Source organism: Pagrus major, chromosome 5 (genome assembly GCF_040436345.1).
Source record: "Pagrus major chromosome 5, Pma_NU_1.0".
Classification (NCBI taxonomy): Eukaryota; Metazoa; Chordata; class Actinopteri; order Spariformes; family Sparidae; genus Pagrus; species Pagrus major.
Window position 1 is genome coordinate 12451918 of NC_133219.1, and position 24057 is coordinate 12475974.

Here is a 24057-nt window from a genome sequence, read left to right on the forward strand (position 1 = left end):
TCTCCAAAAAGAAAAACACAGTGAGCAAATTAAAATCTCCTGTGAAACCAAGAAGAAGCTCAAAGTGTTGTAAACCCTGAACCACGCTGTTTGGCACTGTTTTTATCTGAACTCCAGCATCCAGATCTTGTTAAGCCTGTTTTTCAAACCACAGGTCACATGAGAGAGGAACACATGCAAGCACAGTGACAGGAAAAATAATTCAGCCCTTAGAACTAACCACAGTTCAATAGAAGATTTAAAAACAGTATGTCAACATGAACTGGATGGTATAGTCAAAGCGAGTTATCACACTGCTGCTGAAAAGGAGCAGTCTCTCTGATAACAACCTCAGTATTACCTGGTTTAATGACTGTCACATGCTACACTTTCTCAATGTGTCACATGACAGATTTTTTCCGATCATGTCAACCTAGCCTGCATCCAGTGGGAGCATTGCATGTGATGTTTGACATCACGGAATTTTACTCTGAAGTTGGGGAATGTGAATGATGTAATGACTAAAAGAAAGTTGTTTCACCTGCTCTTACAACGTCTTTCCATAAACCAGTGTGACTCATCTCTACTAAATCAATCAATCTTGCCTGAATAGTCAGAGGTGCCGGTATGCTCAAGGACTGTCAACCTCAAGAAAAAAGCAGGTGCTTTTGAAGAAAAGGGTTATGAGAAGAAAAAACAAACTCCAGGCACTGAAGGAACAGCAACACAAATACTTCAATTAGATTAAAAAGCCTTTGTTCAAAATATGGCTGCTTACAGAACTATGACACGACTGGTCTTCATCGGGGTAGAAGATGGTGGCCAAAGATCAAGCAAACATTTTATAAACTCTTATTAACTAAGTATCACCCAATCTTGATTGAGTGAATGCAGGTGGTGATAGCAATGAATCCCACGTTGAAGATGGCAAGTGTTAAAAAATATCCTCCTTTAAAATGAGAAACAACCAAACTAACAAACATCAGCATCACATGTAACAATTTAATAATAAAAAACACTAAAATGGTAATCCATGGAGTCCATTCTCTAGCACTTTGAAAAAACCCTCACTTGACCCTACCAAGAAACACATAGGGTTGTCCTCTAGAGCAGTATTTGGTTTGTCCCTTCTTGGCTACTGTAGAAACATGGTGGCGCAGATCATACAGAAAGTATCACAGTACATTCTGAAACAGGAGAGCTGTTTATTCATGATATATGCCTGTTTTCAGCAACATTTACAATTCAGAAAGTTGCAGTAAAAATCTTTTCTTCTCACCAGACACACAGATGTAACAGCATTGTTCTTCCCTCTGCAAAATACTGCATCTGGTATTTGAAATTCTGCAAGGATCCATTCTTCACCACTATTTGTGGTTAGAGATTATTTCGGAAATGACGCAACATAGTTTCCCATTATTATCCCAATACATAACACTATTGGACAAAAGAGCTGTGGACCATAGGCCTGGACTATAGTGGCAGTTATGAAATGATATGACAGCAATTCATTTACTGTAGCTGTAACCACAAACATACAAAAGCATAAAAAAATAATAAAGCCTATATAAAGCCCTAAATAATAAAGATATTTCTCATAATTGCATTGTGAGACATATCAAAGTATCTTTAGTCTCATTACTAAAAATTTTTGCCAACATCTGTCATAGTAGGGTACATTCCATATGCACCATAGGGAGGTGGGGGGTCCAAAGGTTGGGGTGCTGTTGGTGGTGGTACAGTGCCCCATGGTGAATTTGTGTTCCCAGATGGTTCGAATCCGAAGCCATAAGCAGCAGGTGGTGGTGCAGAAGCAGCAACCTGAGCCGCCGGCAAGACGATGATGGGAAATTTGATCTCTGGGTCTGAAGCATATTTCACATCGAGGTAGACCTGTGGAAAACATTGTTAATGTTATAATGTTGGATTTAAGTTTTTCTTCTTTATGTCAGCATGATTACACCACAGCATCTCGCACATTCACAAACATTAGGAAAACACAGTGGACAATGAGAAAGAGATGGGTTATAAGCCTTCTGGATCTGCGAAGTGCAGCCGTAGGATATTAAACAGAAGTCATGGTGTGTGCAAAAAGCTCAACACTGGCAAAAGTTGAAAAATGTGCTGCAAAGCCCATGTTCATACAAGAGTAGACAGAACACACAATATCCCTTCACTTTTCATTTTCACTTTGGCTGCAGTAATAATATAATATTATTCAGAGATTATAATTCAGAGATTATTTAAAACACAAGTAGGCACTAGCTATTAAAGGGTTACTCTCCTTTTCTTCTTGCATTTTCTGATGCCATTTGGTTAATATCCTCTCAATAGCGTTGGGCTACATAGAAAAAGAAATTTCTTGACTTGCAATATGTATTAAATTAATCTAAAATATCCCTACAATTGTCAATAAATACTTTTTAGGAGACATCTTGGCTGCCAAGATGTCAGTAAGAATGTCCGTATAGTTCTTGAAAGCTGACTTATATTAGACATTTAGTTATTCAGTTTTAATATTTTCTGCAGATCATCTCAGTCTCTGGCTGCAGCAGATCTCCCTAAGCTTTCTCCTCCTTCTCGCTTTTCTCCCAGGCTCCTCTCTGATGGACCATCATCTTAAGGCCCCCTCATCGATCTCTGCTCTCATCTGTTTTACAATCTTCTTACATCTGTACTATTTTTTTTATCAAATCTGTGCACATTCTCTAATAAATTTCTGCTATCTATCTTGTTTGGCCTGTCCTCTTCCAGGTCACCGCCATGTGGCTCACACAAAACTTGGCGATGCCTCAGCCTGCTCAGTAGTCGTCCTGTATCCACACTCTTCACGTTTTATGTAATCTACTTGCATCAGATATGTTGTCATTGTAATTTGTTTACTCTGTGACTTTGTTGGTCTGTTTTGTACACACAACATCTATTGCATGTCTGTCCGTCCTGGGAGAGGAATCCCCCCCAGATCTGTGCCTCTTCCTGAAGTTTCTTCAATGTTTTTCCCTTTTTAGGTTAAGTTTTGTCCTTACTCGAATCGGGGGTCTAAGGACAGAGGATGTCGATTGTAAAGCCCACAGGCAATGTGATTTGTGATTTTCGGCTATATAAATAAAGTTGTCTTGACTTGCAGAGTCACATAAGAAAAAGAGATACAGATGCTTACCCTGAGTCTGTGCTCTGCTTTGAGGATGCTGCAGTTGTGGATGGAGGGCTCCAGATCATGTGGGATGGTGATGACTCTCGTGACTTTTTCACTAGCAGAAGGAGGGATGGGCTCTCCTACTTCTTTTAGGAGGTCTTTAGTGTGGAGTCTTCTCTTCCCTAGCGCAAAGAAGCTATGCTTACTGTACAAACAGTACTTGGGCTTGATTGGACGAGACGAGTTGTTCTGGATGCAGGCTATAACCTTTATTCCCTCTCCTGCAAAAAAGACCAGCCATGTCAAAACAACCCTTGTTATGAGAGTAATGAGTGTCAATATCAGTTGGAGGGCTCTCACCTTGGAGGAAACCTGTTTTTTCAAGATCCACATCCATGGCTACCGTTCCTGAGTTGAAGTGTTTCATTTTCTTATCCTTAGTCTCGTGCTGCGGTACCTGAAAGCATTAAGGTTTTGAAGAAGGGCTCATTCAACTGCCATCAACGACACACGCCCTTTTTTTTCCCTGTCGGAATGCCAAGTATGAAGATGTGTATCAGCACATACCATTAGCTGAGGGTCGCCGCTCAGGTTGGCGTTTGACACAAAGTTGATCTTTGTTGTGTCTTTCTTGTCAATCCTCAGTGATCGGCTCAGCCTGGCTTGCAACGAGTACACAATTTTACCAGCAGAGCCATTGAAGGAGGAGGGCATCTCCCTAATGCACAAAAACATGAGAAAATGTACAGGATTTTATTTTCATTGTTCACACATGAATGCTAGCAGACACATTTTAAATTGTCTGTCCACGTCCGTTAAAAGAACAATTACCTACTTGAAAGGGATCTGGAGGGTGAATGGGTAAATGTGGACACCTGGAGCAAGAACATTGCTGTCTGAAAAGCAACAAAGAGTTATAAAGTTAGAAGCGAAGTAGATCTTCAAACATCTATTTTTTTTTTTTACAGCCGTTTTAACTTTTCAAGTGTGAACAGGCCCTTTGAATGTCAGGACCTCCCACAGGCGGAGACAGAATCATGAAAGACTTACATGTCTCTCCGCTATGGGTTGTCAGTTGCACTTGGTCGTCATCGGCTGGAGAAAAAACAACATGCTGAATCAACTGCAATTAGCATTGGTTACTTGAGCTACTGAACTATAGAAAATGTCAGAAAATAGTAGAAGGTGTCCATCACAAGCTCCGTAAACACAAGATGACGTCCAAACACCCAACGGAGTTCAGTCTACTATCAATGTAGCCAAGGCAATGAAACAAATCCTCAAAGCTGAGGTGCTGGAAACAGACATTCTGTTGGCACTTCTGCATGATAAATGACTGACAGCTCATTTGAGATTGTGTTAGCATTTTACATGATTTTGTGTCCAAATAAAATCTAATTGTACCTGAAATCTTAATAGAGTAAGTTGGTTGTGGTTGTGAGGAGGTTTGTCTGGGTCATCTGCAGTGATGGAAGAAGTACTGGATCATTTTCTGTCTGTTAGTAATAATACTGATATAATAAGGTCAGAATACTCTGTTAAAAGTCCTGCAATGTGTTGGTAACATGGATAAAATTCTAAACAGAAGAGAAGTATACTGGATATTTACTTTGCAACCTTCACCCCCAGAAGGATGAATAATGAGATCCCATGGCCTGTCACGCTCTGACTGTGTTTGGATTGTATAACCTCTACATACTGAATGAATGAGTCACTCATAAGCAGTCAGAATGTTTACTTTACTGACTAATTGAATTTATTTTTAACATTTAAAATGTTACTTCAGTAAAAGTGCGTAAGTCATTATCAGGAAAATTAGCTTCAAGTATTGAAAGTAAAAGTGCCTGATACAGCTGTGACTGTGATTCTTAAATCATTAAAATAATTGAAGTTATTGTACAGGAAAAGCAGCAAGTCGTTTTATTTGAGAAGCTGAAACCATGAAATGTTTTTATATGAAAAATGATTATTGAAATAGTTCCCATTCAATTTTCTGTCAAACAACTATTTGATTAATCAACGTATCATTTCAGCAGTACTTGTATAAACTGTTGGATAGTTTAATTTACGACAAAACATCATATTTTATAATTGCTTTATATGTTTAGTATGTTATAATCTGTTAACTAGTAACCAGTGATGGAATGTAACTAAGTACATTTACTCAAGTACAATTTTGAGGTATTTGTATTTCATGTGAGTATTCCTATTTTCTGATATTTTATACTTCCAGTCCACTACATTTATCTGATAACTTTAGTTACTAGTTACTTTGAAGATTGCATAACGCATCAGAACCAAAGTAGTACACATTTAAATCAATTTATTTCATCAGCAATCACATTTTTAAAAACAAAACAAAACAAAAAAGCACTGAAACTGAAAATTGTGACTGTCAACATGTGACCATATTTACTGCAAAAATTTACTTTTACTTGTACTTTTGATACTGAAATGACTTTTACTGCCAGAAATGTACTTCTGATACTTCAGTACAGTTAATACCGTATACTTTAATACTTCTACTCAAGTACTACACATATGGGAGACTTTCACTTTTACCAAAGTCATATTTTGATACCTTTACTTTCACTCAAGTATGACCTTTGGGTACTTTTCACAACACTGCTAGCGGGCTCGCTAAAGTTGTGATGGAGTGAGAAGTACAATATGTCGCTATGGGCTGCTCTGTGCGAGTGGCAGGCAGACAACCCATCCCCCCACCCCCACCCCCCAAACAACAAATCAGTCCAAGCTGCAAGCGGAAGCTGGCAGCAGCAGCCTGTGCAATGAACAACTATGACCACAGTTAGATGCACTGGACACTTCACACACCCGTCATCATGCATCACCTCTGTGCTGCAGCTCATCTTCCACATTACACCCGATTTGTTTCCTGAAGTTCAGTCCTTGTTTACAAACAAGGCGGCCGCCCATATGAGGAACCGCGCCTGCGCCTGGACGTTCAAACTCCATATGTTATTCATCAGCACTGTGTCTTGGCTGAACCCGCCTACCTTTGTGATTTTTGTCTTGAATGAAGTAGTGCTTGATGCTGAAGTACTTATCCTTGGATGAGTACACGACAGTAACTTGTCCGTGCCTCTCTGTCCACAGCACGCTGGCTTTCCCCTTGAATTTCACCATCAGAGACTCCACCTCGCAGTCTTTGGCCACTTCCAGCGTCACCTTCCCCGACACGCTGTCCCCGCTGGTGAACGTGCCGCTGTCATTGATCGGGTTATAGGTGACTTTGAGGCTCTTCACGGTGCTCGACATGCTGGGCTGTATACACGGAAAACTCCCGAAGAAAGATGACCTGGAGTAAATATCTCAAAGGGGAGGACCATGGATCTATTATGGGGAGGACGCACTGGAGCTCCCTGACACGCCCACTACCGGACAGGCCGACACCCTCGAAGTGCTTCAGCATGTTTGGCTCGGGTTTGGGGAAAAGGGTGCATCCCATTTCCCTTAAATTGCATCCATGTTTCCCTCACTTTTTACGCGGGGAGACGCGAGGAAACCACGGGAGGAGAGAGGAGACGAGGAAATATGCTTTGAGAGGAATGGGACGCACCCCGGCTGTACCTCCGCCCATATTTATTTCTTCATCCACCCTTTCATGGAGGCTTATTATTCAGTATCATTCAGTCGTGTGTACACACCTCACGTTTCATCCTCTGCCCGTCTTCTTGTTAGAGATCTCAGTGGAGGAATGTAACTAAGTAGCTGAGTTTACTCGAGTATTTTCAGGCTTGGGGAATAAGGTGATTGCCTAATTAGGCTACACAAAAAGATTAACTGTATTCTGGTAAAGTTGCAGAAAAGGAAAATGTGTAATTAGATTACAGATACATTCAGTAAAAAGAGGATTACAGTTTGTGACACACATCACTCTGGTCTTGAGTGAAACAAATACACGTTTGTATTTTTACAGGGTACCGTTGTTGTTTACATTAAATTAAAGTTATCAAGTTACATCACTTTAATACTGCGATACTTGGATTAAGTTACTAACTACATTTTTTTAACAGGTGGTTTGTAATTGTATCAGAATGCATTTTTAAAGTAACCCTGAGTTAAAGAACAGATTTGAGGCACATGTTCTTCACACGAGTCCATTATATGTAAGATTCTACTTCTACTGTACTTTGTGGTATTTACTTTTTACTCCGCTACATTTATCTGACAGTTGTAGTTAGTTACTTTTCAGATTACACCTTTTCATACCTTTCCTGTCCACTAAAAACCTTAAATCTCAAAATATGGCGATTTACAATGTTTCTAATAAAGTGAGGGACAAGGTGTTCCTTTATACACTGAGAAAATTCCTCTTCTTCTTAAAAAGAATAAGCCATTTAAAAGTCTTCTTGGATTAGCTGGAAAATGCACCAAAAGAAGCTAATTTAAAACAAATCATAAACAAAGACTGAGTAATGTAACATCTATGATTTTTTGATATATATGCAATGAATATCAACCCTTTCACATACTAAGGAAATGAAATTAATCCTTCGATCTACTCTCAAAATAACCCAAAAAGTGGGTTTTTCAGCTCAAAAGCTATATTTAACTAAATATATGGCATTCCATTTTTTATGCAGGGCAAAATAATTTCCAGATGTGACAGAACTACACTTACAGTTCACAGAGCCAAAATTTGGTTGCAAGAAAGTAAAAACTAGTGGAGACTAGTGTCAATCTGTCAAAAAATAAGCGATTGGTGAATCTTAGAATAGATACTCTAGAAAAAACTAAAAATGCTGAAATTTAGCTCAGAGGACCAGACTTCAAGAATTCACAACTTAAGAAGTATCTGGAGAAGTTTCAACAACTGGGAGACCCTGGGCGAGTTGGCATGTAATGACCCACATGTTAGCACAAACAGCAGTGAAGGGTTTTATGTGCTGACGTGACTTCCTGCCTCTCTGTCCCACTTCCTCAAACCAATTCATTGCCATTCTCTCTTTGTACAACAGATGGCCTCTGACTTCTTCTCCTGTCCCAGTCACCTCACGCTCACATGCAGCCACTCCCTCCGCTCTGCAATATTATAATTATTATTATTACCCTCCCTCCCCTATCAGGGCTGCAGCACATACGCAGCCCTTTTCCACTCACTCTTGGCCCCGACAGTCAAAAGCCCTGTTTCACACAGAGACTCCTAACCACTGCACAGTGTGTTTTTACATTTACTACAAATGTATTTATAATATCTTGTATTATATCTGAATAGCTGATGCTACACTTGTTTCTACGGCACTTGATGTTTTATTTTCAGATGACTGTAGTGGTGTTTTCCTCGCTGTGGTGGAATTACCAACAGTGCTGGTGTTTTAGTGTAGTGTTTTATCTACCCCAAGTCATGTCAGTGGGCATGGACAAAATATTAGAAACACCTTTTGGTAAATACAATCCAATAGAACACCACCACACATCAGCAGTGACCAGAATTCAGTCAATATTTCTCTGACACTGTCAACAAAGCCTGAACATGCAAAATTCATTATGGGCGGAGTTACTGGACTGTTGTAATTTGTCATCTGAGCCACTGGGATACCTGACTCTGTGATGCCTTGCTGTTTTATGACTGTTGCTGTTAGATATCGTCAGTATAAAGGTTTATAGTAACACTTATCATGTACTGTATGCTGTGATTATGAAAAACCAAGACATGTAAATGACATGAATACTACTGAATAGTATTAGACTTACAAATACAGATCAAACAGAGTAAAACGTTTTGAGCATGACAGAACATTTAGGATTGATCTTTACAATGTGAGTAATCTTTAACCACTGCATTCTTTCCATCAACTATCTTAAGTATGATCGTTATCACATAGTGTGTCTTTTGACCCACTTTTGATCATTAAGGTCATTAGCCCACAACCAGCATGTGACTCAGTGAGATTTAATTTTCCAGTGGAAAGAAAATACACACGTCAAATGTTTAGTAGAGTTTGACAACATCTTGTGACTGAAGGCTTATCTCTTAGTTTGACTGTAAAGAACCGATATAGATTAGAGTAGTTTACTCATCCAGTTGAGCGCCTTATTTCCACAACACAATGTGCGTTTGATATTATTCCATTAGTGATTTTAACTATTTATATATTTTTAAATGAAGATATAGTTAAAGGAGAAGAAGAAACATGATTGTGGGATTAAAAAGTGTGCTTTGCAGCTTTTTGATAATGTCCTATTTTAAATTTCATTAACTCCTTTCTCTATAAGCAGCTGTTTGTCAGAACCTCTATCTTTATTCATGGTATTGAGTCGCATATATTGCAGCTGGTGGCAAAGAGGTTAGATTCCATATTTTAAAAATCCATCTGTTACAAAGTTGTCATAGTTTTCAAAGTACACATTAGTCAGAGTGTGAGTGAAAACTGTGTTTCTCTGTGTGGTGCTTTGTGGTCTCTGGAATAAAAGATTTTGTAAAGGAGACATGGTTTTGGCTTAGTAGTATTTATTGTTTATATACAAGAAGCAAGCATAGCAAATGTGTAAATATTCTACATGACATTTATAAAAGACAAATCTTTAAAATGCCTTTTTTCTTGCCATTTTGCCTGGATAACAGGCATTAAGCAAAACACTTTAATACTGTATAGTGGCAGTCCCTAATTTAAAGTCATGTGTCATACTGTGAATTTACACCATCCAAATCTATATGTGATCTTCTATGATTTTTCAGAGAAATCATTCAAGCGGGGGTACATCCCATATGTCCCATAGGGTGGAGGTGGAGCAAACGGGCCTGAGGCTGCTGGGTTTTGTAGGAAGCTGGTCCCTCCTGGCATGTCTGAGCCTGCAAATGCTTCAGATCCATAGGTAGGATAAGCAGGCAGATATTCCCCATCAGGACCCTGTAAAGCGGGCAGGATGACTACAGGGAACTTGAGCTTGGGGTCTGAAGCATACTTGACATCCAGATAGACCTGTGGTGGAAAAGTAGTCAGCATCACTTATCATAGCTATAAAGACATACAGACAAACTGGCATGTTTTGTGGAGAAAGATACCTACCCTGAGTCTGTACTCCACTCTGAGGATGATGCAGTTTAAGATGGACACACACGTGTCAGGAGGGATGGTGATGACCCTGGTGACAGTCTGACCTGCAGAAGGTGGGATGGGATCACCCACCTCCTTCACAATGTCTTTGGTTTCGACCTTCCTCTTCCCCTTCGCAAAGTAGCTAATCTTCTTGTACAAACAGTACTTGGGTTTGATATCACGAGACGACTTGTTGTGAATGGAGGCCACAACCTTTATGCCTTCTCCTGCAAAACAGAGCAGCACATAATACACAATGCTTATACTCACAGCACATTGAATATCCCATGACTGCACACATGAGTGATATACTTCAGTAACGCCATACCGCATACAATATCATAAATAACAAAGATCTACTGTTAACCCCTGCGTTAGTTGTAGATGCAACAAATTAAAATACATGCTGTGTCAGAATTGACACCACACCTCAATTAAAGCTTATAATCTTTCAATACATTGTTAGAATTCTTATATTCTCGTGATTCTATTCGTGTAATCCATTTCAAGATAAAACCACATCAGCAAGGCGCAATCAACACACAAACAAACAAACAAACAAACTGGCATGTATGATGCTTTGCCAATTCACCAATAGAGTATCTGTGTGTTTCAGTAGTACATCAAACTCCAACAAAAACTATCTAACTACTCCTTTTAAAATGTATAGTCTAGCTTGAAATTTGAATTTAAATTTTAAATATTTTCAAAATGCATTGCCGACATTGCTTGGTGTGTTTTGAAGAAGCAATCCCTCCAACCTAGAGAAGATAGTAGGATTATCTCTCGGCCATCACTGTTGCTACATGCCTCATTAGTTGTTGTCTTATCTATGGACCACAGAGCGTCTCTGTGAGCAGAGGGACTTTGAGCTCCGCACGGTTCAAATACAAATATTTTTTCTTTTGCTGCAGCACTGCTATGATGCTCTGTGAAGTGTTGATTCAGTAATGTCAGATCCAATTGATCTAAAGTTACCTTGGTGGAAGCCTGTTCGCTCAATATTTGCATCCATGCCTACTGATCCTGATGAGAAGAACTTCAGTTTCTTCTCAGCGATATCTTGCTGTGGACTCTGACAGGAAAATGACAAATGAGTTAGAGTTGGTGTTATTCTCATCACTGCGGCAGTGTCACACAGCAAACACATTAGACATGCATTTGTGAGTGTGCGTGTGTTGTACGGTGGGTCGGTACCATCAGCATCGGATCACTGTACAGGTTCCAGTTGTGACTGAGGGTGAATTTCGCCTTAGCTTTGCTGTCTAATCTCATCGACCTGCTCAGATTGGCCTCCAGTGAGTACACGATCTTTCCATAGGAGTCTTTGAAGGAGGATGGCAGTTCTCTTCATGTGAAGACAAAGAAAATGTACAAGAGAGACTGGATGAGTGGCAGTAATCCTCTTCCATGGCACTATAAGATTGTTTAAGGTTGATACTCACAAAGCATCAAGATAAACTACACTATAAAGCTACTCATTTCAAGTGGAAATTACTATTTGTTTATATCTTATGACAGATTTTTGTAAATAATAATAAAAATGAAGAAATAATTAAAGGTGTTGTAGAGACATAAAATTGTTTATTAGACTATATTTTAAAGAAAACTCACTGTGCAGGGATCTGGAAGGTGAATGGGTAGACATTGCTGCCCTGGCCGAGAATAGTATTGCCTGAAAAGCAATAAAGTTACATAACTGATTATGGCAAAGTTTGTTTATCGAGAAGGTTTGTTTCTCGTTCTAAGCCTACTCTTGTCAGCATGCTTGCCCACTTTGAATGGAAAAAGTGTTAAATCAGGCGGACAAAAGTGGGAGAAAATGTAATAAAAAACCTCCTGTTATAACCTGTGTTTGTTATCTAACTTGAATGTGAGGTCAGTGAGGGTCTAGATTCTTGAATCCTGCAGTGTGTATTTAATGCAGATCATAGGATTTATTCAACTCTTTTATATCCTTAAATCTAACCAGTGAAATTTAGAAAATTAACACAGGAGGATACTATGCTGTATGTTGTGTTGTATGTGCAAACTCCCTTGATGCAGGATTACAACTATACTGCTCGGTTTCAAAAAACAAAGAGTGAAAAACCTCTTCATATCATATGTAAGTTCTTTATAAAGAGTATGAGTGAAACCAATCTAATTACAGAAGGTTGTTTCTAGATTGAATGACAGTAGTAAGTAGCTCACTTACCCTTGCCCTCCTCAAGGACGAATTGCTTGATACTGAAGTACTTCACTTTGGCATAGTATGTTACGCTTTGTTTTCCATAATTCTCAGTCCACTTGACTTCTGCTTTTCCTTTCAGCTTTATACAGAGTGAATCTATAGTGCACCTTTTTTCCATTTCCAGTGTAATTTGTCCTGTAATACAATCACCACTGGTGAAAATATTGCTTTTGTTTATGGGATTATATCCCACTGAAAAGCTCTTGATATTACTTGACATGATGATCACCACAGCTGTAAGTAGAGGAAAGTGCAAGGTAAGACAGTGAGGATCGAGATTTTATAAGCTGAGAGGTGTGTCTGCGTGCAGATCGACACTTTCTTGTTAATAATTAAACCACAGTGCCTCAATAAATCTTGCTGACTGATTAGTTTTGCTCTCTCAAAAAATAAAATGGTACTTTGGAAAGTTGGTGTAAATCGAATATTACACGGATTTGACTAAACCACACCATTTAATGAATGAGTTCAGTCTGTGTGAGAGAGAGGATAGCATTACTGGCTGCATACGCTACAACAAGCCGACTCTGCTTATGTAGTTGTGTTTAATACCTGTCAAACAGGTCATCAGCACAGATCATGTGAGCTTATCATGCTGCTGGAAATAATGAGTACATGGAATCAATGAAAAGTGCTTTGGTTCACAAGGTTAATTTATTTCTGGGTTTACAACACAGAGTTGTTTAACGAAATGATTACTGTAACCTGGTGGGTAAACCATGGGCCACCAATTGCTGAGGACTCATGACAAATGTCTGTGTGTAAGTGTGTGTGTGTGTGTGTCTGTGTGTGTTTGGAGCCCTTTGGAGGCATGGAATATTATCAACACCTCTCATTAAATGCAATTCAACAAGGGAACCATCACTAACTACAACATCAGCCTGAACATTACAGGCTTCATTATGCTATGATTTCTGTGACTGTTGTTATGTGTGGTGTGAATTCTGAGTCACTGGGATTCTTGACTGTATAAATTATTATGATGCCTCAGCTGTTTTATGACTGTTGTTGTAAGATATTGTTATTATGAAGGTTTATAGAAACATCAGTCCTGATTTAAAACAAGTGAATAATATCATAGCCATACATTATTACTAATAAGATTCAAATATGTATCATAGGGAGTACAGAGGTTTCAAGTATAACATTTCTGATACTGATATTTATATGATAAGCATTCATTTTTACAGAGTGAGAAAACTGCTGCTCAAACAATAAAAAAGAAAGTTTGGAAGATTTGCTGCCCAGTGCCTTATTTACTTCCTTCCATCAACCGTTATATGTACAAGTATGATCTGTATCAGCTGAAGTCTCTGCGCTGTTCTGTTCACATGAAATCAGTCGACACAAGAAACCCCCTCCAGCCCACTTTTGATCATTAAGTTCATAACTTACTTACTCTTCCACAGGTAACTACAGGTATGACCACAGCCAGCATGTGACTCAATCAGATTTTATTTTCCATGTGTCAAATGTTCAGGAGAGTTTGCCAACATCTAGTGACTGAAGGCTTATCTGTAGTTTGAGTTGGTTTATATTCGTATTAACCAATATGTCATAAAGATTATGGGTCAGAGCAGTTGGATCCAGAGGGGTGCCTTTGTTCCATAGGCCAAGGTGCATTTGACATTATTCCATTCATGATTTTTGCTACAAATCTATTTCTACACTGTGATATCATATAATTGTATCGTGCTTGTGGCAAAGAGGTTAGATTCCAAATTTGGAAATCCTACTATTACAACGTTATCATAGTTTCCATTACAATTTATTCATACAAGTCTTGTGTTGTCAGACACCAGAGAGACTGAAAACTGCATTATGTCTCTGTGGCACTAGGTGATCTCTGGAATAAGGGATTTTATTAAGGAGCAGTAGATTATGCACATTTGCATTTATTGTTTATGTACAGGGGGCAAGCATAGCAAAATACATATTTGTCATGACATAATTTGCAACATGTCAGTATTCGTCATTTAACACAACACAAGATCAAGTAAAGAAAGTTTTTCCCAAACATTTTAGAAAAGAGAAATCTTTGCAATGCCATCATTCTTGTTGTTTTGTCTGGATACAATACAATGCACTGATAGTGTCTAAAAAGAGTGCTTGCTCCAAATCTATATTTGAGAATCTATAATTTCTCAGTGGAATCTTTTAATGGGGGGTGCATCCCATATGTCTCATAGGTTGGAGGTGGAGGGCCAGAGGCTGCTGGGTTTTGTAGGTAGTTGGTTCCTCCTGGCATGTCTGAGCCTGCACATGTTCCAGATCCATAGGTAGGATCAGCAGGCAGATGCTCCCCATCAGGCCCTTGTAAAGCGGACAGGATGACTATAGGGAACCTGATCTCAGGGTCTGAAGCGTACTTGACATCCAGATAGACCTGTGGTGGAGACATCGTACTTATTATAATGATCATGCAGCCCTGTTGACATGAAGACATACTGAGATGTTTTGTGGAGACATACACACCTTCATTCTGTACTCCACTTTGAGGATGTTGCAGTTTAAGATGGACACACACGTGTCAGGAGGGATGGTGATGACCCTGGTGACAGTCTGATCTGCAGAAGGTGGGATGGGGTCACCCACCTCTTTCAGTATTTTTTTGCTGTCGAGTCTCCACTTCCCCTTTGCAAAGTAACTACTCTTCATATACAACAAGTACTTGGGTTTAATGTCACGAGACGATTTGTTGTAAATGGTGGCCACAACCTTTATGCCTTCTCCTGCAAAACAGAGAAGCATTTAATACACAATACTCCTAAACATGAGTGATAGACAGCAATAATCTTATACTGCATTCAATATTTATAAACAAAACTACAGCTGTTAACCTCTGCATTAGCTGGAGACACATGACCAATTAAAGCCACTTCATTATTGACAGTACATAATGTGTCAGAAGGCAATGGACTTTGAGCTCTGCATGGTTCAAGTGCAAAGCATTTATGTTTTGCTGCAGCACTGTTCAAATAATCTGTAAAGTCAATGTTTAATTCAATCATTTCAGATCACACATGATCTAAAGTTACCTTGGTGGAAGCCTGTTCGCTCAATATTTGCATCCATGCTCACTGTTCCCGATGAGAAGAGCTTCAGTTTCTTCTCAGTGATATCTTGTTGTCCACTCTGACAGGAAAATGACAAATTAGCATAGTGTGTCAAAGTCAAACATATTGGACATGCTTTTATGTGTGTGTATGTACCATCAGTGATGGATTACTGTTCAGGTTCTCATTGTGTCTGAGGGTGAACTGCGCCTTAGCTTTGCTGTCTGCTCTCTTCGGCCTGCTCAGATTGGCCTCTAGTGTGTACACGATCTTTCCATATGTGTCTTGGAAGGAGGACGGCAGGTCTCTGCAAGACGTAATGTAAAAAACATGGACTGGATAAGTGACATCAGCACTATACGTAGATTGTCAAAAGTTGATACTCAAAAAGCATCAAGAGGAACTACATCATAAAGCTAAAGATTGTAGTATGACAGACACTAGTTATTAATGACAAATAAAGAACAAACTTTAATGTGTTAATGTTTAGAGACACAAATATTCAAATTGTTTTTATGTCTTTTTAAAGAGAGAAACTCACTGTGCAGGGATCTGAAAGGTGAACGGGTACACATGGCAGCCCTTGTTATTAACACTGCCTGAAAGACAATAAAGTGCCTTAATAAAGCTTCCATCAAGGTTTGTTAAGCAAACATATTAATACATTTCTCTTAGACTACTCGAGTCAGCATGGTTGCCCACTGCGAGAAAATTTAAGAACAAACCTCCTGTTTTAACCTGTGTTTGCTATAAGTGTGAGTTGGTCACGAAGGCACAAACATCTAACTTTCACTTTAGACGAGTATGTTTCAGTATCTGCAGTATGTACGGTATTTTTGTTTGAATGCAGATTATGGGATTTATTTGACCTCCTGTACATCCTTAAGTCTTACCATACCAGGCTCTATGTCATGTTGTATGTGCAAATACACTTTTTTTGCTCAATAAAAACAGTAGTTGAGTGACAAAAGACCACAATGAAATGAATTATTCAAATCAATCTGATTACAGCAGGTTGTTTCAGACATCAGTGGTTCACTTACCTTTGCTCTCCTCAATGATAACTTGCTTGATGCTGAAGTACTTCTCTTTGGCATAGTAGGTTTTACTTTTTTTTCCATCTAGTTCCACCCACCGGACTTCTGCTTTTCCCGTCAGCTTTACACAGAGCGAATATATTTCGCAGTCTTTTGCCAGTTCCAGTGTAATTTGCCCTGTAATACAATCGCTGCTGGTGAAAATATTGCTTTGGTTTATGGGATTATATCCGACTGAAAAGCTCTTAATAGTACTTAACATGATGATCACTGATCAAAGCTGTAAGTAAGGCCAGTGAGGACAGAGATTTTATGTGCTGAGAGGTGTGTCTGCATACAGAGACACACTTTAATTTTGGTAATAATTAAACCAAAACATCAATAAATCTTTGTCTCCGGTAAGAAACAGATGTTATAGTAGCTATGCTACTTCATAAAGCAACAATTCACAGCCTTAAAATGTTGTATTTTAAGGTGGAATGTGGAGACTGAATTGAGGAGTCTCACAGTCTATAGTCTGGTGGTATAGCAGTGGATACTTCAGATGGGAGCATGGTGAACGGACTGTTGTTCAGTGGTTCTGCAGTTCACCTGATGTCTGAAGTTGTGAGGATAAACATGCTTGAAAGCAATACAATGCTAGTGAATATATGCGTATATTTCTAAAGAAATGTGTGAAAGTGTCCCTAATCACCTTTAAATGTTATTCTGGTAGGCAGTTCTTACTTAGACAGCAAGAAAACAAGTGACACCTTATTTATACAGTTACAAAATTTTATATTTACTATGAACACGTTTTTTCCATATTGAGTCTGCACCCTGTGCACTTAATCATGACTCATTTTATTATATTCCACTTGAGTATATTAACAAGTGTATGACATAATCTAATGTTAAAGTCCATAGCCTGGTGGTATGACTGGTGACTGGTGACTGTCCTTAAAGCCGTCCTGAAAACTACTGTGGGAATGTGGCTATAAAAGTTGTCAAGTTACTGTCACCAGTCCAAGACACACCTTTCTACTTTCTTCCACTTTGATAGTGACGTTGTTGTTATCTGCTAGGGTTGATGTGTTCATTAGCATGAACAACTATTTGAAATACAGTGTGGTCAAAAGTCTGAGACTACTTGTCAATATACTTCCATTTTGTATTTGTTTCAAATTTGAAACCATTAAAAAATGTTCCCCTTAGAATTGATAATATCAGCTTAACAGTTTGAAAATTTGAATCTCTGAGACATGATGATCAACAATCAAAGCTGAATGTAAGGCCAGAGACAGGGAATAGACACACTGATTTTTGTAATAAACCAGTACATCAGGGGTCACCAACTATATTTGTCGGAGGGCCAGAATTTTTCTGGACAGACACCTTGGGGGCCGGACATTCAAATTAAATGAAATAAAAATCACATTTTGGCCTAAAACATTATTGTTTCATGTTTATTGTTTAGATATTTTAATTTTATTACAAAACTGAAGGCATTTTTAGCCTTTACCAGTCAGGCTCCTATCACCTATACCACAGGCAACCACCAGGAGTAGTCTAGCCTACTCAACGTTTTATTTGATGTGCCGAGCATTATTTGTGACTTGTGATTTGTTCTGTTACCACGGTATTTACCATGCTCTTTTAGGTTATGCCAGTTGGTTTCTCTTCTTTTCTTGTTGTACTGAGAAGTCTGTTAGTTTGAAGCTTGTTGTTGAGACTTTGAAATAAAAACAAATGTTAAGCAAGGGCATGTGGAAAAATTATGTCAAAGAAGAACAGTATGTAAAACAATAAATGTTAAACAGTGCAGCGAGTTTGTCCTCATTTTGGAATGTAAACAGACTATGAGAGTCATAAAAGGTGGGGATTTCTGATAGTTTTTTCAGTCTCAGTTGTTTTTTTCTGTTGCTTGAATAGCGGGTACCACACGATATTTTCTCTTTGATCCTCACAATTTTGGAATCCAGTTGCGGGCCGGATTGGAAGGTTCGGCAGGCTGGACCCGGCCCGCGGGCTGCCAGTTGATGACCACTGCAGAACAGATTGGTAGACGCTAAGCAAAACCACAGAGTTGTGTAAGAAAATGGTTGGTGTAGACGTCACATATACTCAGTGAGACAAAAATTTGAAAATGTATATTATTTAAGGTGGAATTCTGAGGATGAATTCAGGAGTCCCACAGCCTGATGAAAGAATCTTGTCTGTAGTCTGGTGGTATGCTAGAGGATACTTCTGCACTGCAAAAACTCAAAATTTTGATTATATTTGTCTTATTTCTAGTAAGAAATATTTTGTGATGATTGTTTTTCCCTTATTTTTCATCAACAGGGTTCTGAAGTCCACTTGATGTCTTAATGGTGTGAGGATAAACGTGCTTGAAAGCACCATAATGTCGACAAATGTATACTTTTCTACAGAAATGTGTGTAAGAAGCACTAATCATCTTTCAGTGTCATTCTGTTCTTTTTAAGAGAGTGCGTTAGAAAGTAACACACCATCTATACAGTGCGTCATAGTTACAAATAAATCATTAAATACAACACATAGAATTTATTTCCATATTGTGTCAGTGCCTTGTGAACTAAATCATGACTCATTTTAATACATGACAATTAGGTATATTGCATTTTACAGTACATTACACAAGTTAGTAAGGAAGTCCATAGCCTCTTGATATCAGACTGTCCGTAAAGCTGTCATGAAGGCTTCCCTGTTTATGTGACTATGGTTATTGTCATCTTGCACAGCTGATGGCGACTTTCTACTTTCTACAACTTTGACAGTGGCATTATGAGTATTTGCTGGGGTTGATGTCATCACTGGCAGGAACAACAGTATGGGAAACGTGTGGCAGTTTTCAGCCATGATCCGACCGGTTTGTGACCCATTGTAATAAAAATACAAATAAATGAATAAAAAAAGATATGATACAGACAAGCATGACGAACAAAACCTCCAAATTAATCTCCTGACACAGTGACCCTAAGTGTTGCTGCCTCCTATAGGAAACGAAATGCACTGCATCATATTTGCGTCAAAAACATCTACAGGCAGAACATCAAAATTAAATCATCTCAACACATGTTTATCCTACTCCAGCTAATGCTAACCAAACATGACTGTCATGGTGTTACTTCACTCTGGATCTGGTTCATATACAAACTCAATCAAACCCAAATTTTTATATATTATACATTTTGAATACATGTGCTTCATGACGTAACCTACAACATGTCCGGGTGCCTCATTAAACACAAGATCAAGTGAAGTAAGTTATTTACTGGCAGTCAAATCACCCCAGTGATCCAAGAGCTGATCAACTCCATTATCCAAGATTCTTATGATGCTTCAGAGCCAAAGGTAGGATCAGCAGGCAGATGCTCCTCATCAGGCCCCTGTAAAGCGTGCAGGATGACTATGGGGAACTCAATCTTGGGGTCTGAAGCATACTTCACATCCAAATAGACCTGTGGTGGAGACATAGTCAGCACTTATCACAGCGATTAAGACATAAAGACATTTTGAAATGTTCTGTGAAGAGACACACACCTTGAGTCTGTACTCCACTTTGAGGATGTCGCAGTTTAAGATGGACACACACGTGTCAGGAGGGATGGCGAGGACCCTGGTGACAGTCTGAGCTGCAGAGGGTGGGATGGGGTCACCCACTTCTTTCAGGATTTTTTTGTCTCCGACTCTCATCTTTCGGTCCGCAAAGTAACTATGCTGCATATACAACAAGTACTTGGGTTTAATATCACGAGACGACTTGTTGTGAATGGACCTTTATGCCTTCCCCTGCAAAACAGAGCAGCACATAATTCACAATGCTTGTAATCGCAACACATGCTCTCTTAAACATAACTTCTTATTCTCTGGTTGACTGATAGACAGCCATAATCTTATTGCATACAGTATTTTATATTACAAAACTAAAGTCGAGTGTTTACCCCTGCACTAGTTGTAGACGCATGACAAATTAAAGTGTGCAATGTACTTGAATTAACAAGAACTAAATACCAAATTAGAAACCTTTGAAGATATTAAAATAATATCCACAATTTCTATTCAGTAATGCTCACATATTAAAATTAGTCTATGTAACCCTCGCGTCGATAAACGCTATAATTTTGCCAAAAAAGAAGCACACATACAAAAGGGTTACAAAATCTGCATGCTGACTGAGTAACGTCAGTTATATAACTATTATCTATCTCAACTTTGCTAACATTTGCTTACATGAGACACTATGAGCTACTGGTCATGCCAGAGCAAGTTAAGCTGTATCAGAAAACCATGATTGTAGGAGAGAGAATTTAAAGCTTGACAATTATTTTCAAATTACATTTCTGACGTTGCTTTGTGTGCTTTGAAAGAGCAAACCCTCCAACCTAGACAAAGTATTAGGATTATCTCTTTTCCATCACTATTGCTTCATGTCTCATTTGTTGATGTCTTATCTGTAGACCATAAAACATGTCTGTATGTATAATTCAATAATTTCAGATGACACATGATCTAAAATTACCTTGGTAGAAGCCTGTTCGCTCAATATTTACATCCATGCTCACTGTTCCCGATGAGAAGAGCTTCAGTTTCTTCTCACTGACATCTTGCTGTGCACTCTGACAGGAAAATGACAAATTACTGCCTCAGATAGTGTTACTCGTCATCACTGCAGCAGTGTCAAAGTCATATATTACATATATATACATGCTTTTGTGTGTATGTGTGTGTGTGTGTGTTTTTGTGGTAAGGTCAGTACCATCAGCAATGGATTACTGTTTAGCTTCCAGTCCTGTCTGAGGGTGAACTGCGCCATAGCTTTACTGTCTACTCTCATCGACCGGCTCAGGTTGGCCTCCAGTGTGTACAGGATCTTTCCCTCTCTGCTTTTGAAGGAGGGTGGCAGGTCTCTGCAAGTTGTAATGTAAAAAACAGACTGGATTAGTGACAGCAGTACTCTTTCAGTAGCACTATAATTACATGTGTAAGGCTGATACTCACAAAGCAGCAGGAGGAACTACATATCAGGTCAAGTGAAAATTAAAGATTGTTTACATTATGATAAATGCTTGTTAATAATAGATAATGAAAAAGATATATATATATAATTAATGATTATTAATTGTAATATAATATAATATAATATTACATTATATGATATGATATGATATGATATGATATGATTTTATATTATATTATATTATATTATATTATATTATATTATATCATATCATATCATATCATATTATATTATATTATATTATATTATATTATATTATAAAAAACAAATCATATGTGTTTATGTTTAAGACTAAAATGTTTATTAGAGTATTTTTTAGAGAGAACTCACCGTGCAGGGATCTGGAAGGTGAATGGGTAGTCATGGCACCCTTGGCTAACAATACAATTGCCTGAAAAGCAATAAATGTTGTATACTGTTTTTTAGTAAGGTGAGGACCTTAACGCAGACACACGGGTGAGGCAGGAATAAGGGAACAAAAAGCAAGCTTTATTTAACAAAGCTGAGGTCTGCAAACAAATCCAAAAATCCAAAAAGCGAAAACAAAAAGCAAGTCAAAAGACAAAAGACAAAGTATCAACAAAAGAGCTTAAACAAAGTACAAACAAAAGCAAAGTACAAATCAATGGAAACAACAAGGAGCAAAAACCGGAACATACCATGGGGGGCATCACAGGGAAACTTGGATGAAGACAGGATGATGGACCAAGACGTAGTAACAATCGAACAACGGACGGGAAACGAAACATCACGGAACGAACTGACAAAGACAAGAGGGAGAACAAAGACTATATACACAGACACACTAAGGGGATCAGGAACAGGTGGAGTGAGGAGGGAAGAGGGGAGGTGAGAGAACTAACGGAAAAACACTGGGAGGGAAGAACACAGGAGGAACTGAAAAGCAAGAAGTGACACATGAGGGCGTAATATCAAATAAAACAGGTAAAGCCTTAATGTAGCTTCCACCACGGGATATGTTAACCAGACCATAAATGAATACATTTCATGCTCGAAGACTACTTTTTTCAGCAGGTTTGCCCATTTTTCAAGGTGTTGAATAAGGAAAACCAAGTGGCAGAAAACTTAAAATTACCACAAACTAATACTATGCTGTGTGTCATATTGTATGTGCAGATACCCTTAATGCAGGATTGAAACAATACAGTTAAGAGACAAAAGAGGAAATACAAAAACACCTTTTCATAAGGCCATGTAAATTGTTTTCCTTTAAAAAATACAATAGGTGAAAACTATCTGATTACAGCATGATATGACATAAGTAGTTCACTTACCGTTGCCCTCCTCAATTAGAAATTGCTTGATGCTGAAGTACTTCAGTTCAGAATGGAACCTTAGGAGTGTTTTTCTACCATACTCATACCATGTGACTTCTGCTTTTCCCTTCAGCTTTATACGGAGTGACTTGATGTTGCAGTCTTGTGTCAGTTCCAGTGTAATTTGTCCTGTAATAAAATCACCACTGGAGAAAGTATTGCTTTTGTTTATGGGATTATATCCCACTGAAAAGCTCTTGATAGTACTTGACATGTTGACCACCAATCAAAGCTGTAAGTGCCAGGTAAGACAGTGAGGACGGAGATTTTATATCTTGAGAGGCGTGTCTACATGCTTATAGACACTCTGGTTTTGGTAATAGTCACACATCGCTTCAATTAATCTTGCTTAGTGGTTAGAACTGCTGGCAGCATACACTATGGGCTGGGCTATCCTTATATGGGTCAAACATGTTATCAGCAGGGATCATGTCAGATGTTCATGTTGCAGGAAATAATAAAATAATATTTTAGTATATGCATTCCATGAGAAGTCTATCAGTTACAAGGTAACAAGGTTAATTATTTATCGTTTTAAGACACATATCCTAGAATGATTGCTGTACTCCCCATATATACTAATTCATTTCTGATTCTGATTCATAAAAGACACATTTCAAAAATATATTTTTTAAGGTGGAATGCCGAGGAAGAATTCAGGAGTCTCTGGTGGTAAAACAGCAGATACTTGTGCACTGCAAAAACTCTTTATTGTTATTTTTATAATACTCTGTATTTCTGTTATTTCTGGTAAACATTTTTTCTAATAATTGTCTGCTTTTACTTGTTTTTCAGCAGTATGGTGAACAGACTGTTGGTTCAGTGGCTCTGCAGGTCAGTTGATATATTAATGGTGTGAGGATAAACATGCTTGAATGCATCATAATGTTGGCAAATGTATACTTTTCTACAGAAATGTGTGTAAGAAGCACTAATCATCTTTCAGTGTTATTTTGGTAAGCAGTTCTTATCAAGAGAGTGAGTTAGAAAGTGACACGTCATTTATAACTACAGTGCTTCGGTTACCAGAAACTAATAAATACAACATACAGTTTGTCAGTGCCATGTTGACTAAATCATGTCTCATTTTATCATAGTACTATTGAGTATATTACCTTTTACAGTACATTACACAAGTTAATGAGGAAGTCGTAAATGGATGTCTGTAAAAAGGCTTATGTGACTTTACCAGTTG

The 24057-nt window shown here is 38.4% G+C and overlaps 3 protein-coding genes and 1 pseudogene across 3 annotated transcripts; all 4 read right to left on the bottom strand.

Annotated features, from left to right (window-relative positions):
• Positions 1 to 1164: 1164 nt before the first annotated feature.
• Positions 1165 to 6456, bottom strand: LOC140996120 (arrestin domain-containing protein 3-like). Its single transcript, XM_073466386.1, has 7 exons — positions 6133 to 6456; positions 4166 to 4210; positions 3951 to 4011; positions 3683 to 3833; positions 3476 to 3572; positions 3140 to 3396; positions 1165 to 1872 (listed from the first exon to the last, which is right to left on the bottom strand). The coding sequence occupies exons 1-7, from the start codon at positions 6392 to 6394 to the stop codon at positions 1621 to 1623; spliced, it is 1125 nt and encodes a 374-aa protein (XP_073322487.1). The 5' UTR covers positions 6395 to 6456; the 3' UTR covers positions 1165 to 1620.
• Positions 6457 to 9753: 3297 nt separating this feature from the next.
• Positions 9754 to 12599, bottom strand: LOC140996612 (arrestin domain-containing protein 3-like). Its single transcript, XM_073467049.1, has 6 exons — positions 12377 to 12599; positions 11794 to 11854; positions 11377 to 11527; positions 11158 to 11254; positions 10150 to 10406; positions 9754 to 10062 (listed from the first exon to the last, which is right to left on the bottom strand). The coding sequence occupies exons 1-6, from the start codon at positions 12528 to 12530 to the stop codon at positions 9805 to 9807; spliced, it is 978 nt and encodes a 325-aa protein (XP_073323150.1). The 5' UTR covers positions 12531 to 12599; the 3' UTR covers positions 9754 to 9804.
• A 1947-nt stretch (positions 12600 to 14546) lies between these two features.
• Positions 14547 to 18134, bottom strand: LOC140995499 (arrestin domain-containing protein 3-like). Its single transcript, XM_073465505.1, has 7 exons — positions 18120 to 18134; positions 16512 to 16626; positions 16010 to 16067; positions 15625 to 15775; positions 15451 to 15547; positions 14888 to 15144; positions 14547 to 14798 (listed from the first exon to the last, which is right to left on the bottom strand). The coding sequence occupies exons 1-7, from the start codon at positions 18132 to 18134 to the stop codon at positions 14547 to 14549; spliced, it is 945 nt and encodes a 314-aa protein (XP_073321606.1).
• Positions 18135 to 19837: 1703 nt separating this feature from the next.
• On the bottom strand, positions 19838 to 23076 carry LOC140995500 (arrestin domain-containing protein 3-like; annotated as a pseudogene).
• Between the last annotated feature and the right edge of the window lie 981 nt (positions 23077 to 24057).